This window comes from Lipotes vexillifer, unplaced genomic scaffold (genome assembly GCF_000442215.2).
Source record: "Lipotes vexillifer unplaced genomic scaffold, Lipotes_vexillifer_v1.1 scaffold22, whole genome shotgun sequence".
Classification (NCBI taxonomy): Eukaryota; Metazoa; Chordata; class Mammalia; order Artiodactyla; family Lipotidae; genus Lipotes; species Lipotes vexillifer.
The window spans coordinates 1,703,436-1,723,103 of NW_006779050.1; the positions used below are offsets into that span (position 1 = coordinate 1,703,436).

Here is a 19,668-nt window from a genome sequence, read left to right on the forward strand (position 1 = left end):
CTCCCATTGTGGAGCACAGGCTCCGGACGCGCAGGCTCAGCAGCCATGGCCCACGGGCCCAGCTGCTCCGCCGCATGTGGGGTCCTCCCGGACCGGGGCCCGACCCCGCGTCCCCTGCATCGGCAGGCGGACTCCCAACCACTGTGCCACCAGGGAAGCCCCCAAAAATAAATTAAAAAAAAAAAATTGGGGAATCATTAGCTTTATTGTTGAAACCTTGATGAAGTTGAGTGTACAAAAGAGTATATAGAATGAGAAGCGAGTCACAGATGGAAACTTGGGGAACACCTTCATTTAAAAGGACAGTTGGAATAGAAGGATCACGACTTAATCACTCTGCCAGATACTAAGGTTATAAAGCTACTGAAATTATTTCAGTATATTGGGATGAGATCTGTGACAGAGGTATGTGGTGGGTACTCTGAGAACCCAGCGGAAGTGAGGCCTCAGTCAGCCTGGACATGAGGGTAGGCTTCCTGGAGGACTTAGCATGGAGCTGTGCTGTGAGGGGACATATTGCTGTAGCCAGAGGAGAGAGGTGTAGTGTTTTTGGCAGGGGGGATGGCAAAGGCATTAGGCCCAAGCAGCCTGGTAGACCAGGCAGGTGTTAATTATCAATAGAACATCAGGTGCAAAACTGAGAATGGTGGGGCCCGGTGGAGAAGGCCCGACGCTTCACACTGAGGAGCTTGGGTTTTACCCTGATGGTGCTGGGCAGTCTCTGAAGAGTTTAGTGACGTGGTTGAATTTGCATCCTCTGTCATCCTGGGGACAGTGTAGAGTGTGGCTTTGAGCAGGTCAAAGCTAGAAGCCAGCGGACTGATTAAAAGGGTGTTGTTCAGGCAAGAAAAATGAGGTTGAACCAGGAGCTAGGGAAGAAGTGCAGACTGGGTTAGTGTAAAATGTCTAGAGGTAAAATCTGAAGGACTTTGTGACAAAATGCAGGGGATGGGACGGCAAAGGGAAGAAGCCAGAACAACTCTGGGGATTCTGGGTGAGTGTAGTGTCATCATCCCTTGATTTGGGCAGTATAGGTGGGAATGCAAGCTTGGGAGAAAAGAGAGTGGGTTCAGTTTTGGATGTGTTAAGTTTGAGGTACCTGGGAGATCTCCAGGTGGGTGTATTTTGGAGGAAGTTGGAGAGGTGTGTTTAATTTCGGGAGAGGTCAGAGTTCAGGCTTGAGTGTTGGTTTATATGCTATAGTTTACACTGTGAAAGCAGTTGAGAAAAGTGCTCAGGGGCTGTGCAGTGTGAGCAGTGGTCTCCTGGTAGAATGTGGGCAACACCAGTGCCACAGGGGAGCCTGCATAGGAACGACTGGGGAGTAGCAGGATTGCAGTACACGGGGTTAGTAGTATGAAATGTGGCAGAATGGCCTGGAGAGTGCCAGGATTGAGGGAATTTTTGTATGATTTGTTAGCTCATCTCTTTTTAATGGAAGAGAGTGACTTTTACTTGTTTGTTGCTAGTGGAAAAGGAGGAGGTTGAAAGTTCCAGATGCAACAGCAATAATGGATTGAGCAAGGTTCAATAGCAGGAAGGGGATTTTTTTTTTCTTATGTACAATTTTAAAGTTACTTTCCATTTACAGTTATTACAAAATATTGGCTCTACTCTCCATGTTGTACACTATATCCTTTAGCTTATCTTACACCTAATAGTTTGTACCTCTGACTCCCCACCCCTGTGTTGCCCCTTCCCCCCCTCCTACTGGTAACCACTAGTTGGTTCTCCATCTCTGTGAGTCTGCTTCTTTTTTGTTATATTCACTAGTTTGTTGTATTTTTAAAATTTTATTTATTTAATTTATTTATTACTTTTGGCTGCATTGGGTCTTCATTGCTGCACGTGGGCTTTCTCTAGTTGTGGCGAGCAGGGGCTACTCTTCGTCGCTGTGTGGGACTTCTCATTGCAGTGGCTTCTATTGTTGCAGAGCACGAGCTCTAGGCACGCAGGCTTCATTAGTTGTGGCTTGCGGGCTCTAGAACGCAGGCTCAGTAGTAGTGGCGCACGGGCTTAGTTGCTCCATGGCATGTGGGATCTTCCCGGACCAGGACTTGAACCCGTGTACCCTGCACTGGCAGGCGGATTCTTAACCACCGCACCACCAGGGAAGTCGGGTTGTATTTGTTTAGATTCCACATACAAGTGATATCCTACAGTATTTGTCTTTCTGTGTCAAACTTATTTCACTCAGCATAATGCCCTCCAAGCCCATCCGTGTTACTACAAATGGCAAAATCTCATTCTTTTTTTATGGCTGAATAGTATTCCATTGCAGAGTAGGGGATTTTGAATCCGTGAAGGGAGGAGCGGCAGGAGGAAAGGAGATAAAGGTGGGGGATATAGGTAAATTATATGGCAGAGGGGAGATTGAGAGCATTCGTGTCTGGGGATTTTCTTTTCTTTTCTTTCTTTTTTTTGGCCATGCTACACGGCATGTGGGATCTTAGTTCCCCTTCCAGGGATTGAACCCACGCCCCCTGCATTGGAAGCACGGAGTCCTAGCCACTGGACGGTCAGGGAAGTCCCTGGGGATTTTCTTTTTGAAATTAGAAGTGTGGCCATCTGATGAGAGTGGAAGTAGGCATGGGTTGAGGGGCCGTAAGGAAGGTGGTAAATGATAACATGAGCCATGTGGGGATAGGACGGAGGAAGCTGCAGGGGCTAGCCTTGAAAATGGTGGCACTGCCTTGTCTATAGAATATGAACGTGGAGCCTGCGTTTGAGAACAGGAAGATGAGTGAATCCTCAAGGGAGAACTTGCTTTCAGTTAAGACCAGAAAGAAGAAGAGTTTCACTTACAAAGGAAGCAGTGTTCCAGAGAGAGTTTAGGCGGAGCAGTGAAGGTCTTAGCAGAGTTGGGGGCTAGGAGCCATGCAGAAAAGTAAAGTTTGGGGAATGCTAGAGATGTGTAGCGGCTGCAGGGGTTTGTATTTGGCAAGTGAATAAACTAGCCTCAGGGTTCTGAATGGATCCCTTGTGAAGTTACTTTCACGCTAGCTCAGGCTGAGGTTGAGCCTGTTGTTAAGAGAGAGGCCTGATGACTGACATCTGCATTTAAGCTGGGCTTTGGCTCAGCTTCCTCGTAAAATTTAGGTGAAAGTTTTTATGGGGCATCCATTGTTCTCCCTCCTGGAACTTGCCAATATCTCAGAATAGCAGGCCTTTGGAGGATACGGGGAGGGGGAAGGGTAAGCTGTGACAAAGTGAGAGAGTGGCATGGACATATATACACTACCAAACGTAGAATAGATAGCTAGTGGGAAGCAGCCGCATAGCACAGGGAGATCAGCTCGGTGCTTTGTGACCACCTAGAGGCATGGGATAGGGAGGGTGGGAGGGAGACGCAAGAGGGAGGGGATATGGGAACATATGTATATGTATAACTGATTCACTTTGTTGTAAAGCAGAAACTAACACACCATTGTAAAGCAATTATACTCCAATAAAGATGTTAAAAAAATAAAAAGAATCCTTAATGAAGAATGGGTGTGTTAATCTAATAATTTCTTGGGTTTATTTTTTTTCAGTTTATATTTTCAAAATATAAATTAAACTTTGTTTCCACTAACACAGCTGAAAAGCACTTTTACTTGTCCTTGACGTTAATATAGTACCCTTGATTCATATGAGCACTCTTTATTACTTTTCCGTATGTGCCTTTTTTCTAAGGATCGCAACAATGCGAGGCAAATTCATGAGGGTGCAAGTTTACCTTTTTTTGAAGTGTTTGTTGATGCTCCCCTGCATGTTTGTGAACAGAGGGATGTCAAAGGACTCTACAAAAAAGCACGGGCGGGAGAAATTAAAGGTAAGTAATATATTTTTCCCAGTTTGTCTTTCCTTAGATGTTTCATCTTACCATATCTGAGACTGATAATCTTTTCTAAGAGATGGAAGTTTTCAAACAACTTGGAGCTCCTTGAGAAGAGAAAGCAGGTCTTGTTACACTGTTGTATCTCTCAGGCCTACCAGTAGTACCTGGCACTGTGTACACTCAGTATCATCGATCGGGTTGAAATCCTACTCACAAGGCAGTTTTAGAGGATTGGGACTTTGAGAAGCCTATTTGGTATAATTAGGTACCTAGCATTAGATTGGCTATTAGTTGGATAGTTGCTGCCACTTCTGTTCTCTTTGTTCCAGTGAAGATGTAGGACATTTCATAGCTACTGGGAAAAATGCCTGAATTATAAGCATTTTAAGAATGAGACATGTCTCATTCTTATTTATGTCTCATTCTTATTTATATAATATGTCTCATTCTTATTTATATCGTAGTGCCTGGAATGGTCTGAAATTCATTCTATGTGTGATTGTTGCATTAGATTAAATTAACATATCTGTGATTTTATCAAAGTACATACAGCTTGTATTTTCGATTTTATGGTCTGCTCCCAGAGTTTCAACTATGATGAAAATTTGGACATAGAAAGAGACATTTAGAACCCGTTCTGCTGTCGCCCTTGATACCAGTCATTCTGTTTATCTTTTAGACATCCTTTGACATTAGCCCTGGTCTATTACCGGTATTATTATTAACAGTAACAGAGGGCACACCAGCATAAGAAAAATCAAAGATAGGTTCAGCATTGTTTGGGATCAATTCATGCCCCTAACTTTTGTTTGCCTTCACAGCAGGGAGTGTGATAGCCTCAGACCCCCAGGAGCTCCCAGGAGCTCTATGAAGTGTAGATTTTAGCACCAGCTTCTGGCCCTAGAAAGGAAAAGGTGGAACAGGAAGGAAAATGCTTGTTATTCTGGGCTCTTCTGTTTGGACCTGGGAGCCCATTAGCAGTTGGGGCAAGTTCCACTGGCCGTGGTGAATCTGGTTCCTTGGGCAGGGCTCGTATCCAGTCTTGCCATCATGGAGACTCAGGTTTCACCCATTAAGCCTGTACTTTCTTGACTTAGTGAGAATAGGCTGCCTGACCTGAATAATATATGACAACAGGAGGGAAAACAGTTTATCCATTTAATTTCTAGGTCACCCTCTCTCTGTTGACGGCCAGTGTGCACTTCTGTATTTTGTAGTAGAGATTGGCAAAGAGAAGCAGAACAGTGTGTCCAGGATCCTGAAGTCTGAATGTTTTACTCATTTTAACTGTAGTTGGTTTTGTAGTTTTTGCAAGGATGGGTTGGTGAGGGAGGTAGATTTGTTTGCTCAGCTGGAGTAAGCACCCTGTGAGCCAGGACAACATCTTTACCATTTTTGTTATTTTTAGAATTTAGCACAGAGTGTGGCCCAAAGCATAATACTTGGTACACACACACAGTAAATGCTTCTCCAGTGGATTAGAAGGTGGAGTGGAAATTGGATGTTCAACACTTTGATCAGTGCTTTCTATTTGCAAGGTTTATATCTGGTGCTGGGGATGCAAAGATGAATAATAAGACTGAATCCAAAATACCTTGAGTCACTTACAGTTCACATTCTGTATCTGGGAATGTGCTTGTATTAGTTCAGTTTTCTATGTTTTACTTGTTTACCAGGTGTTTCTTAATTTCTTTGAATAGACATTGATAAAATGTTCTTAGGTTAATGTATACTTGTGTGCATGTGTGTACACACGTTTATTTATTTTAGGTTTGCCATGGTGCTAGAGTTCCTGACTGGACAGTTTTCAAAATCATTTACTCATTGTAAGAATGGTGCTTAAAAAGTTTCCTACCAATGCTATTTCAGAGCCTTGATGGTAAACATTTCAGGGACGGGTGAGATTGCATACATTCAGCAGACTTCAGGCTTTTATAGGCCTTTATATGGCATTTCCTAAACTGTAAATATATGCCTGTGTCAGCTACTCTTAAATACCTAGATTATTTTCATGAGTAATGCTCAAGTAGTTATTATTTACTTAAATATAAACATTTTTCTCACAGTATACATTTACTGTAATTACTTATGGGCTAAATTAACTAGGAAGAGACTTCCTGGGCTTTTAAAATGTTAAACCAAGTCTTCTAACACAGTGATCCTCAAAGCTTTGCTGCACATAAGCATTATCTGGTGGGACTTAAAAAATCTAGTGCCAAGGCTGTACCGCAGGCCATTGAAATCAGAATCTCTTAAGGGTGGGACCCAGTGATTCCAGCGTGGAGCCACATTTGAGAATCAGAGCTTAAGAACTAGTGTTTTAACCAGGTTTGTTTTTTCCCCACCTATTTTACTGTGACTCAGCACTAATACTGTTGGGAATATTGGTAATGCAAAAATTTCTTCTTGGGTTCAGAACTTCATGTGATACTTAAAAATATGAAATAGAAAAAAGTGAAATAGATGGGCTATAGACTTGTAGTGTTTATTTTAAAGCTTTTTAGTAATGATTTTAAGTTCATGTTGACCATTCTAACCCAAGAATGACTTGTCATTCCAAGGCAGACAGATCTCGAATGACTTAGGTATGGAATAATATGAAAGATAGGAATAGCATATCTTCAGCTCAGCCAGCCCATTCTGTGGTTAACATCATGTGTTCTTTCTCTTCTAGGCAGTTACACAGTAGCACATATACAGATAGGGAAAATCTAAATAGTGGTTAATATCTAAACTGGTTACATTTGATTGTGGAACATTTTTGGTGATGTAAAAGGATTCCTTACTTATGTTCTGCTTAAGCTAATCGTAGTTAATCTGTCTTGCCTGAACACTTAATGTGATGGCAGAAGAACCCTGCAGAGCTTCAATTCGGCTGTAGATAATCCTGGTGAATATAATGGACAGATTGACTTGGCGTTGGTTTTTGCACTGAGAGGGAAAAAAATCTTGTCGAGTTTGGTTTTATGCCCAGGGTTTAGGCACTATATCCTGTGTTCCTGTGGAGAAATTGGATGCTCTGGATTACTTGGTATTCATTCCTGTTTTCTTCACAGGCACTGTAGGCATTTACTTAACAGAAAAAAGGAAGGGTGATAGAAATACCATCAATCTTCATTATTGGAAGATTCCAGATTTGCAAATGTGCCTACTCACTAAAATTTGTTACCCCACATCCATATACCCACAGTGCTTTGGCTGTCACTTGTAGACACACACAGAGCAGCAAAATTTTAGTCACCCAGAATATACATTCCCAGCTGAAGTTGAACAAGGCTTTTGTGTTTCAGCTCTCATACTGTAAAGAAGTGCCCTTTTTTTTTTGCGGTACGCGGGCCTCTCACTGTTGTGGCCTCTCCCGTTGCGGAGCACAGGCTCCGGCCGCGCAGGTCCAGTGGCCATGGCTCACGGGCCCAGCCGCTCCGCGGCATGTGGGATCTTCCTGGACCGGGACACGAACCCGCGTCCCCTGCATGGGCAGGCAGACTCTCAACCACTGCGCCCCCAGGGAAGCCCAAGAAGTGTCCTTTTGGTGGCCTGTTTAGTGCCATGTGTTTTACTTTTTTTTTTTTCTTTTTGTTGGTGATTTTGCTGTTTATAATGGCCCCCCGGCACAGTGCTGAAGTAAGACTGACCTGCCTTGTGGAGAAAATACATGTGTTAGATAAGCTTTGTTCAGACATGAGTTCTGGTGCTGTTGGCCATGAGCTCGGTGTTAATGAATCAGCACTATATATGAAATAAGGTGTCTTTAAACAGAAACACTCATAAAAAAAATATATTAATTGGTTGACAAAAATTTGGTGACTAGAGGCCCACAGGAAGCCAAACCCACATTTTTCCTAGAAGCAGTGGTTCAGTATTCACTAATTTTGTGTGTGTGGCGGCTTATTGAAGAGAACTACTGCGAATAAGAAGGATTGACTGTGTTCAAAGAAGAAACAAAAGTTTAATTAGAAATCTTCTCCCAGGAAAGAAGTTTCAGTATTATAACCCCGTAACTTAGAAGGGGCAACATAAATATGAACTTCAGCATAGCAGAGCCTTGCACTGAGGAAACAAACCTATTTTAATTTCCACTCCCTCTATTGTCTTTTACCTTTTATAGGTTTCACTGGGATTGATTCTGAATATGAAAAACCAGAGGCCCCGGAATTGGTGCTGAAAACAGACTCCTGTGATGTAAATGACTGTGTCCAGCAGGTTGTGGAACTTCTACAGGAACGGGTAAGAGGAGGTCCAAAAGGGAATCCCCAGAGAATAATTATATCCATCTCATAACATTCCCCCTCCAAAAAAAGGCTGGTGGTAATATGGAGTAACATTTGTATTTTATATTGTTTTTCTTTCTTCGAATTTTATTGAGCTATAATTGACATACAGCATTGTATAAGTTTACAGTGTACAGCGTAATGATTTGACTTATGTACATCACGAAATGATAATCACAGTAAGTTTTAGTGAACGTCCATCATCTCATATAGATACAGAATTTAAGAAATAGAAAAAATTTTTTTGTGTGTGTGATAAGAACTCTTAGGATTTACTTTCTTAGGAACTTTCATATATGACATACAGCAGTGTTAATTATATTTATAATGTTGTACCTTACATCCCTAGTACTTATTTACCTTATAACTGGAAGATTGTACCTTTTGACTGCCTTCATCCAGTTCCCTCTCCCCCCACCCCCTGCCTCTGGTAACTACAAATCTGATCTCTTTTTTTGTGAGTTTGTTTGTATGTTCATTTGTTTTTGAAGTATAATTTATAATACTGTGTTAGTTTCTGTTACACAACATACTGATGTTTTATATACATTTCAAAATGATTACCATAATACCATAATAAGTCTAGTTACGTTGCCACAAAGATATTACTTAGTTATTAACTGTATTTACCACACTATATTTCATACTCATGACTCATTTATTTTGCAACTGTAAGGTTGTACCTCTTAATCACCCTCACCTATTTCTTTCTTCCTCCCCCAGTCCCCTCTCTTCTGGTAATTTTTTTGCTCTATCAATAACTCTGTTTCTGTTTTGTTAAGTTTGTTCATTTGTTTTGTTCTTTAGATTCCACGTAAAAGTGAAATCATACAATATTTGTCTTTCTCTGTCTGACTTATTTCACTTAGTATAGTATCCTATGGGTCCATCCATATTGTCATAAATGGCAAGATTTCATTCTCTTTCATGGCTGAGTAATATTTCATTATATACATATACCACAACTTTATCCATTCATCTATTGATGGGTACTTGGGTTGCATCCATTTCTTGGCTGTTGTAAATAATGCTGCATAGGGGTGTGTATAGCTTTTCTAATTAGTGTTTTTATTTTCTTTGGGTAAATACCTAGGAGAGATATTGCTGGATCATGTGATAGTTCTATTTGTAATTTTTTGAGGAATCTCCATACTGTTTTCCATAGTGGCTGCACCAATTTATATTTCCACCAATAGTGTATGAGGGTTCCCTTTTCCACACATCATCGACGATACTTGTTATTTGTTGTGTTTTTGTTAATAGCCATTCTGACAGGTGTGAGGTGTTATCTCTATAGTGGTTTTGATTTGTATTTCCCTGATCATTAATGATGTTGAGCATCTTTTCATGTGCTCGTTCACTAACTGCATGTCTTCTTTAGAAAAACAGATCCTCAGATCCTCTGCCCATTTTTTAATCGGATTTTTTTTTTTTTTTTTGCGGTACGCGGGCCTCTCACTGCTGTGGCCTCTCCCATTGTGGAGCACAGGCTCCGGATGCGCAGGCTCAGCAGCCATGACTCACGGGCACAGCCGCTCCGCGGCATATGGGATCCTCCCTGACCGGGGCATGAACCCGTGTCCCCTGCATCGGCAGGCGGACTCTCAACCACTGTGCCACCAGGGAAGCCCTGTTTGGTTTTTTTGAAGTTAGTTGTGTGAGTTCTTTGTATATTTTGGATATAAACCCCTTACCAGCTATATCATTTGTGAATATCTTCTCCCATTCAGTAGGTGGCCTTTTTGTTTTGTTGATAGTTTCCTTTGCTGTGCAAAAGCTTTTTAGTTTGATGTAGTCCCATTTGTTTACTTTTGCATTTGTTTCCCTTGCCTGAGGAGACATAGCCAAAAAAAAAATACTATTAAGACCAAAGAGCGTACTGCCCATGTTTTCTTGTAGAAGTTCTATGGCTTCAGGCCTTACATTTAAGTCTTTAACCCATTTTGAATTTATTTTTGTATATGGTGTGAGAAAGTAGTCCCAGTTTGATTCTTTTTTTAAAAAAGTTATTTTTTCTCACACACACACACACTGTATTTTATTTTTACAAGAGATAGACTGACACCAAGCATTGTAAATGGATGACCACAACAAAAGCAACAATGAATATAATTACCAAACACAAAACACACTCATACTGTGTCATAATATTGACATTCAGTCCAGTAATCCTCCACTGTAACAGCTCCTTTACTTTGCAGTGAAAATTGATTTGTATATTTTTTGCCTCTGAGTCCTTGTGGGATTTTTTTTTTTTTTAATTCAGACAGAAAGTCACAAAAATTATCATCGTCATCAGTTCACTCAGTCCCATGTAATTAATTTTTTTTTCATCTTGATCTTTTCTTAGCACTTTTATGAGTTCATCAGTTTTCCATTAGAGTTCTGAAAATGCTTATTCATTCAGTTCAGCAGTGTAGTCAGTTACCAGAAACCTGTACTTGTCAGAGTCTTTTCCATGAATTCCTTGAAGATTGAAACCCTTTTATGAGGAACATTTTTGCAAAAGCATCAGAGTACACCCAGAACTGTCTGTGAATGACAAAAGACTTAAAAATGACCATGGTTAAAGATTTGATGAAAGTTCATAATAATGCAGTTGACAAGGAAATTTAATTATTTCTGAGATATACATTTTAAAGTAATAACTACAGTTATGGCTTATAGCATTATACCAGAACATATAAGATTTTTAGAAATTTCATGTAATGTCGGAAACATTTATATTAACATATTTCCATACAAATAACCCAATGAAAGTTTAGTATTAGTTGTTTGTTTTTTTATACTGTAGGTTCTTATTAGTCATCAGTTTTATACACATCAATGTTTACATGTTAATCCCAATCACCCAATTCAGCACACCACCATCCCCACCCCAATGCAGTTTTCCCCCATTGGTGTCCATATGTCTGTTCTCTATATCTGTGTCTCAACTTCTGCCCTGCAAACTGGCTCATCTGTACCATTTTTCTAGGTTCCACCTACATGCGTTAATATATATTTGTTTTTCTCTTTCTGACTTACTTCACTCTTATGACAGTCTGTAGATCCATCCACGTCTCAACAAATGACTCAATTTCGTTCCTTTTTATGTCTGAGTAGTATTCCATTGTATATATATACCACAACTTCTTTATCCATTCGCCTGTCATTGGGCATTTAGGTTGCTTCCGTGACCTGGCTATTGTAAATAGTGCTGCCATGAACATTGGGGTGCATGTGTCTTTTTGAAATATGGTTTTCTCTGGAGATATGCCCTGTAGTGGGAATGCTGCATCATATGGTAAATCTATTTTTAGTTTTTTAAGAAACCTCCCTACTGTTCTCCATAGTGGCCATATCAATTTACATTTCCATCAACAGTGCAAGAGGTTTCCCTTTTCTCTGCACCCTCTCCAGCATTTGTTGTTTGTACATTTTCTGATGATGCTCATTCTAACTGGTGTGAGGTGATACCTCACTGTAGTTGTTTTCTTTGTGTGTGTGTGTGGTACGCGGGCCTCTCACTGTTGTGGCCTCTCCCGCTGCGGAGCACAGGCTCTGGACGCGCAGGCTTAGCGGCCATGGCTCATGGGCCTAGCTGCTCCGTGGCATGTGGGATCTTCCCGGACAGGGGCACGAACCCGTGTCCCCTGCATCGGCAGGTGGACTCTCAACCACTGTGCCACCAGGGAAGCCCCTCATTGTAGTTTTGATTTGCATTTCTCTAATAATTAGTGATGTTGAACAGCTTTTCATGTGCTTCTTGGCCATCTGTATGTCTTCTTTGGAGAAACGTCTGTTTAGGTCTTCTGCCCATTTTTGGATTGGGTTGTTTGTTTCTTTAATAATGAGCTGCATGAGCTGTTTATATATTTTGGAGATTAATCCTTTGTCCGTTGATTCGTTTGCAAATATTTTCTCCCATTTTGAGGGTTGTCTTTTCGTCTTGTTTATGGTTTCCTTTGCCGTACAAAAGCTTTGAATTTTCATTAGGCCCCATTTGTTTATTTTTGTTTTTATTACCATTACTCTAGGAGGTGGATCAAAAAAGATCTTCCTGTAATTTATGTCAAAGAGTGTTCTTGCTATGTTTTACTCTAAGAGTTTTATAGTGTCCGGTCTTACATTTACGTCTCGAATCCATTTTGACTTTACTTTTGTGTATGGTGTTAGGGAGTGTTCTAATTTCATTCTTTTACATGTAGCTGTCCAGTTTTCCCAGCACCACTTATTGAAGAGACTGTCTTTTCTCCATTGTATATCTTTGCCTCCTTTGTCATAGATTAGTTGACCATAGGTGTGTGGGTTTATCTCTGGGCTTTCTATCTTGTTCCATTGATCTCTGTTTTTCTTTTTGTGCCAGTACCATATTGTCTTGATTACTGTAGCTTTGTAGTATAGTCTGAAGTCAGGGAGTCTGATTCCTCCAGCTTCATTTTTTCCCCTCAAGACTGCTTTGGCTATTCGGGGTCTTCTGTGTCTCCATACAAATTTTAAGATGATTTGTTCTAGTTCCGTAAAAAATACCATTGGTAATTTGATAGGGATTGCATTGAATCTGTAGATTGCTTTGGGTAGTATAGTCATTTTCACAATATTGATTCTTCCAATGCAATAACATCGTATATCTCTCCATCTGTTGGTATCATCTTTAATTTCTTTCATCAATGTCTTATAGTTTTCTGCATACAGGTCTTTTGTCTCCCTAGGTAGGTTTATTCCTAGGTATTTTATTCTTTTTGTTACAGTGGTAAATGGGAGTGTTTCCATAATTTCTCTTTCAGATTTTTCATCATTAGTGTATAGGAGTGCAAGAGATTTCTGTGCATTAATTTTGTATCCTGCAAGTTTACCAAATTCATTGGTTAGCTCTAGTAGTTTTCTGGTGGCATTTCTAGGATTCTCTATGTATGGTGTCATGTCATCTGCAAACAGTGACAGTTTTACTTCTTCTTTTCCAATTTGTATTCCTTTTATTTCTTTTTCTTCTCTGATTGCTGTGGCTAGGACTTCCAGAACTATGTTGAATAATAGTGGTGAGAGTGGACATCCTTGTCTCGTTCCTGATCTTAGAGAAAATGCTTTCAGTTTTTCACCATTGAGAATGATGTTTGCTGTGGGTTTGTCATATATGGCCTTTATTATGTTGAGGTAGCTTCCCTGTATGCCCACTTTCTGGAGAGTTTTTATCATAAATGGGTGTAGAATTTTGTCAGAACCTTTTTCTGCATCTATTGAGATGATGATGTGGTTTTTATTCTTCAATTTGTTAATATGGTGTATCACATTGATTGATTTGCATATATTGAAGAACCCTTGCATCCCTGGGATAAATCCCACTTGATCGTGTTGTATGATCCTTTTAATATGTTGTTGGATTCTGTTTGCTAGTATTTTGTTGAGGATTTTTGCGTCTATATTCATCAGTGATATTGGTCTGCAATTTTCTTCTTTTGTAGTATCTTTGTCTGGTTTTGGTATCAGGGTGATGGTGGCCTTATCGAATGAGTGCGGGAGTGTTCCTTCCTCTGCACCTTTTTGGAAGAGTTTGAGAAGGATGAGTGTTAGCTCTTCTCTAAATGTTTTATAGAATTCACCTGTGAAGCCATCTGGTCCTGGACTTTTGTTTGTTGGAAGATTTTTTTTTTTGGGTACACGGGCCTCTCACTGTTGTGGCCTCTCTCGTTGCGGAGCACAGGCTCTGAACGCGCAGGCTCAGTGGCCATGGCTCACGGGCCAAGCCGCTCCGCGGCATGTGGGATCTTCCTGAACCGGGGCACGATCCTGCGTCCCCTGCATCAGCAGGCGGACTGTCAACCACTGCGCCACCAGGGAAGCCCTGTTGGAAGATTTTTAATCACAGTCTCAATTTCATTGCTTGTGATTGGTCTGTTTATATTTTCTGTTTCTTCTTGGTTCAGTCTTGGAAGGTTATACCTTTCTAAGAAGTTGTCCATTTCTTCCAGGTTGTCCATTTTATTGGCATAGAGTTGCTTGTAGTAGTCTCTTAGGATGCTTTGTATTTCTGTGGTGTCTGTTGTAACTTCTCCTTTTTCATTTCTAATTTTATTGATTTGAGTCCTCTCCCTCTTTTTCTTGATGATTCTGGCTAATGGTTTATCAATTTTGTTTATCTTCTCAAAGAACCAGCTTTTAGTTTTATTGAACTTTGCTATTGTTTTCTTTGTTTCTATTTCATTTATTTCTTCTCTCATCTTTATGATTTCTTTCCTTCTGCTAACTTTGGCTTTTGTTTGTTCTTCTTTCTCTAGTTGCTTTAGGTGTAATGTTAGATTGTTTACTTGAGATTTTTCTTGTTTCTTGAGGTAGGCTTGAATAGCTATAAACTTCCGTCTTAGAACTGCTTTTGCTGCATCCCATAGGTTTTGGATCGTTGTGTTTTCATTGCCATTTGTCTCTAGGTATTTTTTGATTTCCTCTTTGATTTCTTTAGTGATTTCTTGGTTAGTTAGTAACGTATTGTTTAGCCTCCATGTCTTTGTGTTTTTTACGTTTTTTTCCCTGTAATTCATTTCTAATCTCATAGCGTTGTTGTCCAAAAAGATGCTTGATATGATTCCAGTTTTCTTAAATTTACTGAGGCTTGATTTGTGACCCCAGATGTGATCTATTCTGGAGAATATTCCATGTGCACTTGAGAACAAAGTGTAATCTGCTGTTTTTGGATGGAATGTCCTATAAATATCAATTAAATCTATCTGGTCTGTTGTGTCATTTAAAGCTTTTGTTTACTTATTTATTTTCATTTTGGATGATCGGTCCATCGATGTAAGTGAGGTGTTAAAGTCCTTCACTATTATGTGTTACTGTCGATTTTCTCTTTTATAGCTGTTAGCAGTTGCCTTATGTATTGAGGTGCTCCTATGTTGGGTGCACATATATTTGTAATTGTTATATCTTCTTCTTGATTGATCCCTTGATCATTATGTAGTGTCCTTCCTTGTCTGTTGTAACATTCTTTATTTTAAAGTCTATTTTATCTGATATGAGTATTGCTACTCCAGCTTTCTTTTGATTTCCATTTGCATCAAATATCTTTTTTCATCCCCTCACTTTCAGTCTGTATGTGTCCCTAGGTCTGAAGTGGGTCTCTTGTAGACAGCATATAGATGGGTCTTGTTTTTGTATCCATTCAGCAAGCCTGTGTCTTTTGGTTGGAGCATTTAATCCATTCATGTTTAAGGTAATTATCGATATGTATTTTCCTATGACCATTTTCTTAATTGTTTTGGGTTTGTTTTTGTAGGTTGTTTCTTCTCTTGTGTTTCCTTTAGCATTTGTTGTGGAGCTGGTTTGGTGGTGCTGAATTCTCTTAGCTTTAGCTTGTCTGTAAAGCTTTTGATTTCTCCATCGAATCTGAACGAGATCCTTGCTGGGTAGAGTAATCTTGGTTGTAGGTTCTTCCCTTTCATCACTTTAAGTATATCATGCCACTCCCTTCTGGCTTGTAGAGTTTCTGCTGAGAAGTCAGCTGTTAACCTTATTGGAGTTCCCTTGTATATTATTTGTCTTTTTTCCCTTGCTGCTTTCAATAATTTTTCTTTAATTTTTGCCCATTTCATTACTATGTGTCTCGGTGTGTTTCTCCTTGGGTTTATCCTGTATGGGACTCGCTGCGCTTCCTGGACTTGGGTGGCTATTTTTCACATGTTAGAGAAGTTTTCGACTATAATCTTTTCAAATATTTTCTTGGGTCCTTTCTCTCTCTGTTCTCTTTCTGGGACCCCTATAATGTGAATGTTTTTGTGATTAACGTTGTCTCAGAGGTCTCTTAAGCTGTCTTCATTTCTTTCTTTTTTCTTTAGTCTGTTCTGCAGCAGTGGATTCTACCATTCTGTCTTCCAGGTCACTTATCCGTTCTTGTGCCTCAGTTATTCTGCTTTTGATTCCTTCTAGTGTAGTTTTTATTTCAGTTATTGTATTGTTCATCTCTGTTTGTTTGTTCTTTAATTCTTCTAGTTCTTTGTTAAACATTTATTGCATCTTCTCGATCTTTGCCTCCATTCTTTTTCTGAGGTCCTGGATCATCGCTATCATTATTCTGAATTCTTTTTCTGGAAGGTTCCCTCTCTCCACTTCATTTAGTTGTTTTTCTGGGGTTTTATCTTATTCCTTCATCTGGTATATAGCCCTCTGCCTTTTCATCTTGTCTGTCTTTCTGTGAATGCATCCACAGGCTGCAGGATGGTAGTTCTTCTTGCTTCTGCTCCAGTTTGATTCTTTTGCATGTAGCTGTCCACTTTTCCCAAAATCATTTATTGAAGAGGCTGTCTTTTTTTTCCATTGTATATTCTTGGCTCCTTTGTCATAGATTAATTGCCCATATAAGTGTGGGTTCATTTCTGGGCGCTCTGTTCTGTTCCTTTGATCTATGTGTCTCTTTTTGTACCAGTACCATACTGTTTTGATGACAGTAGCTTTATAGTGTAGTTTGAAATCAGGGAGCATGATGCCTCCAGCTTTGTTCTTCTTTCTCAAGATTGATTTGGGTGTTTGGGGTCTTTTGTGTTTCCATACAAATTTTACAATTTTTTTTCCAGTTCTGTAAAAAATGCCATTAGTATTTTGTTAGGAATTGAAGTGAATTTGTAGATTGCCTTGGGTAGTGTGGTCATTTTAACAATATTAATTCTTCTAGTCCATGACCAAGGTATATCTTTGCATGTTCGTGTCATCTTCAGTTTCTTTCATCAGTGTCTTACAGTTTTCTGAGAAGAAGTCTTTTACTTCCTTAGTTAGATTTATTCCTATTTTATTCTTTTTGATGTGATCGTAAATGGAATTATCTTCTTAATTTCTCTTTCTTATAGCTCATTTTTAGTGTATAGAAATGCAACAGGTTTCTATATACTAATTTTGTGTCCTCCAACTTTACCAGATTCGTTGATTAGCTATAGTAGTTTTTGGTAGTGTCTTGAGGATTTTCTGTGTAAAGTATCATGTTATCTGCAGTGACAGTGTTACTTCTTCCTTTCCAATTTGGTTGCCTTTTATTTATTTTTCTTGTCTGATTGCTGTGACTAAGACTTCCAATACTGTGTTGAATAAGAATGGTGAGGGTAGACAACTTTGTCTTGTTCCTGATCTTAGAGGAAATGCTTTAACCATTGAGTATGCTGTTAGCTGTGGGCTTATCATATATGGCCTTTATCATATTGAGGTGTGTTCTCTCTGTAACCACTTTGTTGAGAGTTTTTACCGTAAATGGTTGTTGAACTTCGTCAGAAGCTTTTTCTGCCTCTATACAGATGATCATATAATTTTTATTGTTCATCTTGGTAATGTGGCGTATCACATCGATTGATTTGTGGATATCGAACCATCCTTGCATCCCTGGGATTAATCCCACTTGATCAAGGTGTGTGATCCTTTTAATGTGTTGTTGAATACATTAAGTGCTGAATACATGCATTTTAAATTCTTTATAGCACTGACGGTTTTCTGTGCATGTGCGTCACTGTGTTAGGTGCTGTGGGGGGCACCATATATGTATCACATGTGAAATATTCCAGTCAGTCTAAACCACAGGAAGCTTGAGAGACAAACAGTCTTTTATTTTACCTGTAATTTTAACACACAAATGCCTTATAGAGGAAATTTAGCCTTGGTTATTCAGCTCTACAACTTGGCATCAGTATATTTTTAAGTTGAGTTACATAATGTATTTAACTTGTCCTAAACATTTAGAGAGTCCAGATTTCCCCTGTGATAACTTGATGACATCTTATGGTTGAATTTTAGGGAGGTGAAGGTTCCAGGACATAACGACCTTTGTCTCGTTCCTGCACATATGGAAACGTAAAGAGGTTTGATGTTATCCAGAACTCAGGCCCACTAGGTGCGTGATTCTCTGAGTTTAGTTTAATCTCAGTTTTTAGAAGTTATTTTTCTTCCCTTCTCTGCTCCTTTCTCCATACTTCCCCTTTTCCAGTGGAGGGTCACAGTTCATTTAGCTGAAGAGGATCTGGCCTTCATGTGGGAGTCAGTAGTTCCTTTCTCCCCAGTCACGGGATTCCTACCTTTGCTGTTCAGTGCTGCACAGGAACTCCTGATGTGGTGGTACACAGTCGGTGTTGTATCATTGCTCCTCATTCTGTCCTAACTGTGGCTTGTGATTTCTCAACCCACTCTTGACTTTTAAAATCCTATTACCATAAAACTCTTTCATCTAGTATTTCTTACTGGATATACTAGGCATACAACTTGTAAATAAAAATTACCTATATCTGAATATACTATGAATGTTTAGCCTTTGAATTTTTCCATATTATAAAATATTTACCAGATGATTAGTCTGGGACTTGCTTTCTTAATTTGTTTCCCTTACATAAGCATTTTAGCTGAATAGATGGAAATAAAATGAATTGCTAACTGCCCTGCGCTGATGTTTTTCTTCATATATATTGATGCACTCTCTGCAGGTCAATGAGACCTAATCCCAGAAGGTTTCGTACTTCATCTTTCTGCTCTTCTTCATTTTTCTGTTGGTTAACCAACTTCTGAGCTCTTGACCTATAGTCCTATTGCTCTGCTTCTGGCTTCCCTCTCATCCCTTCATCATTCATTCTTTCATTATCCGTCATCAATCCGATATCTGTTAAAAGCCCGCTACTGTAGTTAGTCACATTCTAGGGCGCTGGCACTACAGAGCTTAACCAGCTGTGTTTCTGTCCTTGAGGAATTTACATTGTAGGTGAGAGGAATTCGAGTATATAACTCCTAGAAAGCATCCTAGAAACCATAGTTTCAATGTATACATAGCATACTGGGAGGCACAGAGGACTGAGTTTGGAAAGGCTTTATATCAGATCTTTCTCATCTGTTTGTTCATTTTTAAAAGATTTTTTGGGGGAGGGCATAGGATACATTTTTTAAAATTTTATTGAAGTATAGTTGATTTACAATGTTGTGTTTAATTTCTGCTGTACAGCAAAGTGACTCAGTTATACATATATATGTTCTTTTTCATATTCTTTTCCATTATGGTTTGTCACAGGTTATTGAATATAGTTCCCTGTGCTATACAATAGGACCTTGTTATTAATCCATTCCTATATATAATAGTTTGCATTTGCTAATCCCAAACTCCCAGTCCTTCCTTCCCCCACCTCCCTCCCCCTTGGCAACCACAAGTCTGTTCTCTGTATCTGTAAATCTGTTTTTGTTTCGTAGATATGTTCATTTGTGTCGTATTTTAGATTCCATATATAAGTGATGTAAGGTGGTATTTGTCTTTCTCTTTCGGACTTAACTTTGCTTATTATGATAATCTCTAGGTCCATCCATGTTGCTGCAAATGGCGTTATTTCATTCCTTTATATGGCTGAGTAATATTCTATTGTATGTGTATACCATTGTTTATCCATTCATCTGTCGATGGACATTTAGGTTGTTTCCATGTCTTGGCTATTGCAGATAGTGGTGCTGTGAACATTGGGCTGCGTATATCTTTTTGAATTATGGTTTTGTCTGGGTGTATGCCCAGGAGTGGGAGTGCTGGATCATATGGCAACTCTAGTTTTTGCAGGAACCTCTATACTGTTTTCCATAGTGGTTGCACCAGGTTACATT

The 19,668-nt window shown here is 39.5% G+C and overlaps 1 protein-coding gene across 1 annotated transcript in view; it reads left to right on the forward strand.

Annotated features, from left to right (window-relative positions):
* The window catches only part of PAPSS1 (3'-phosphoadenosine 5'-phosphosulfate synthase 1), a 109,297-nt gene that overhangs the window by 22,463 nt on the left and 67,166 nt on the right, over positions 1-19,668 (forward strand). The window contains 2 exon segments of the mRNA XM_007472394.1: positions 3,676-3,814; positions 7,929-8,047. Coding sequence (XP_007472456.1) covers positions 3,676-3,814; positions 7,929-8,047 — 258 coding nt within the window.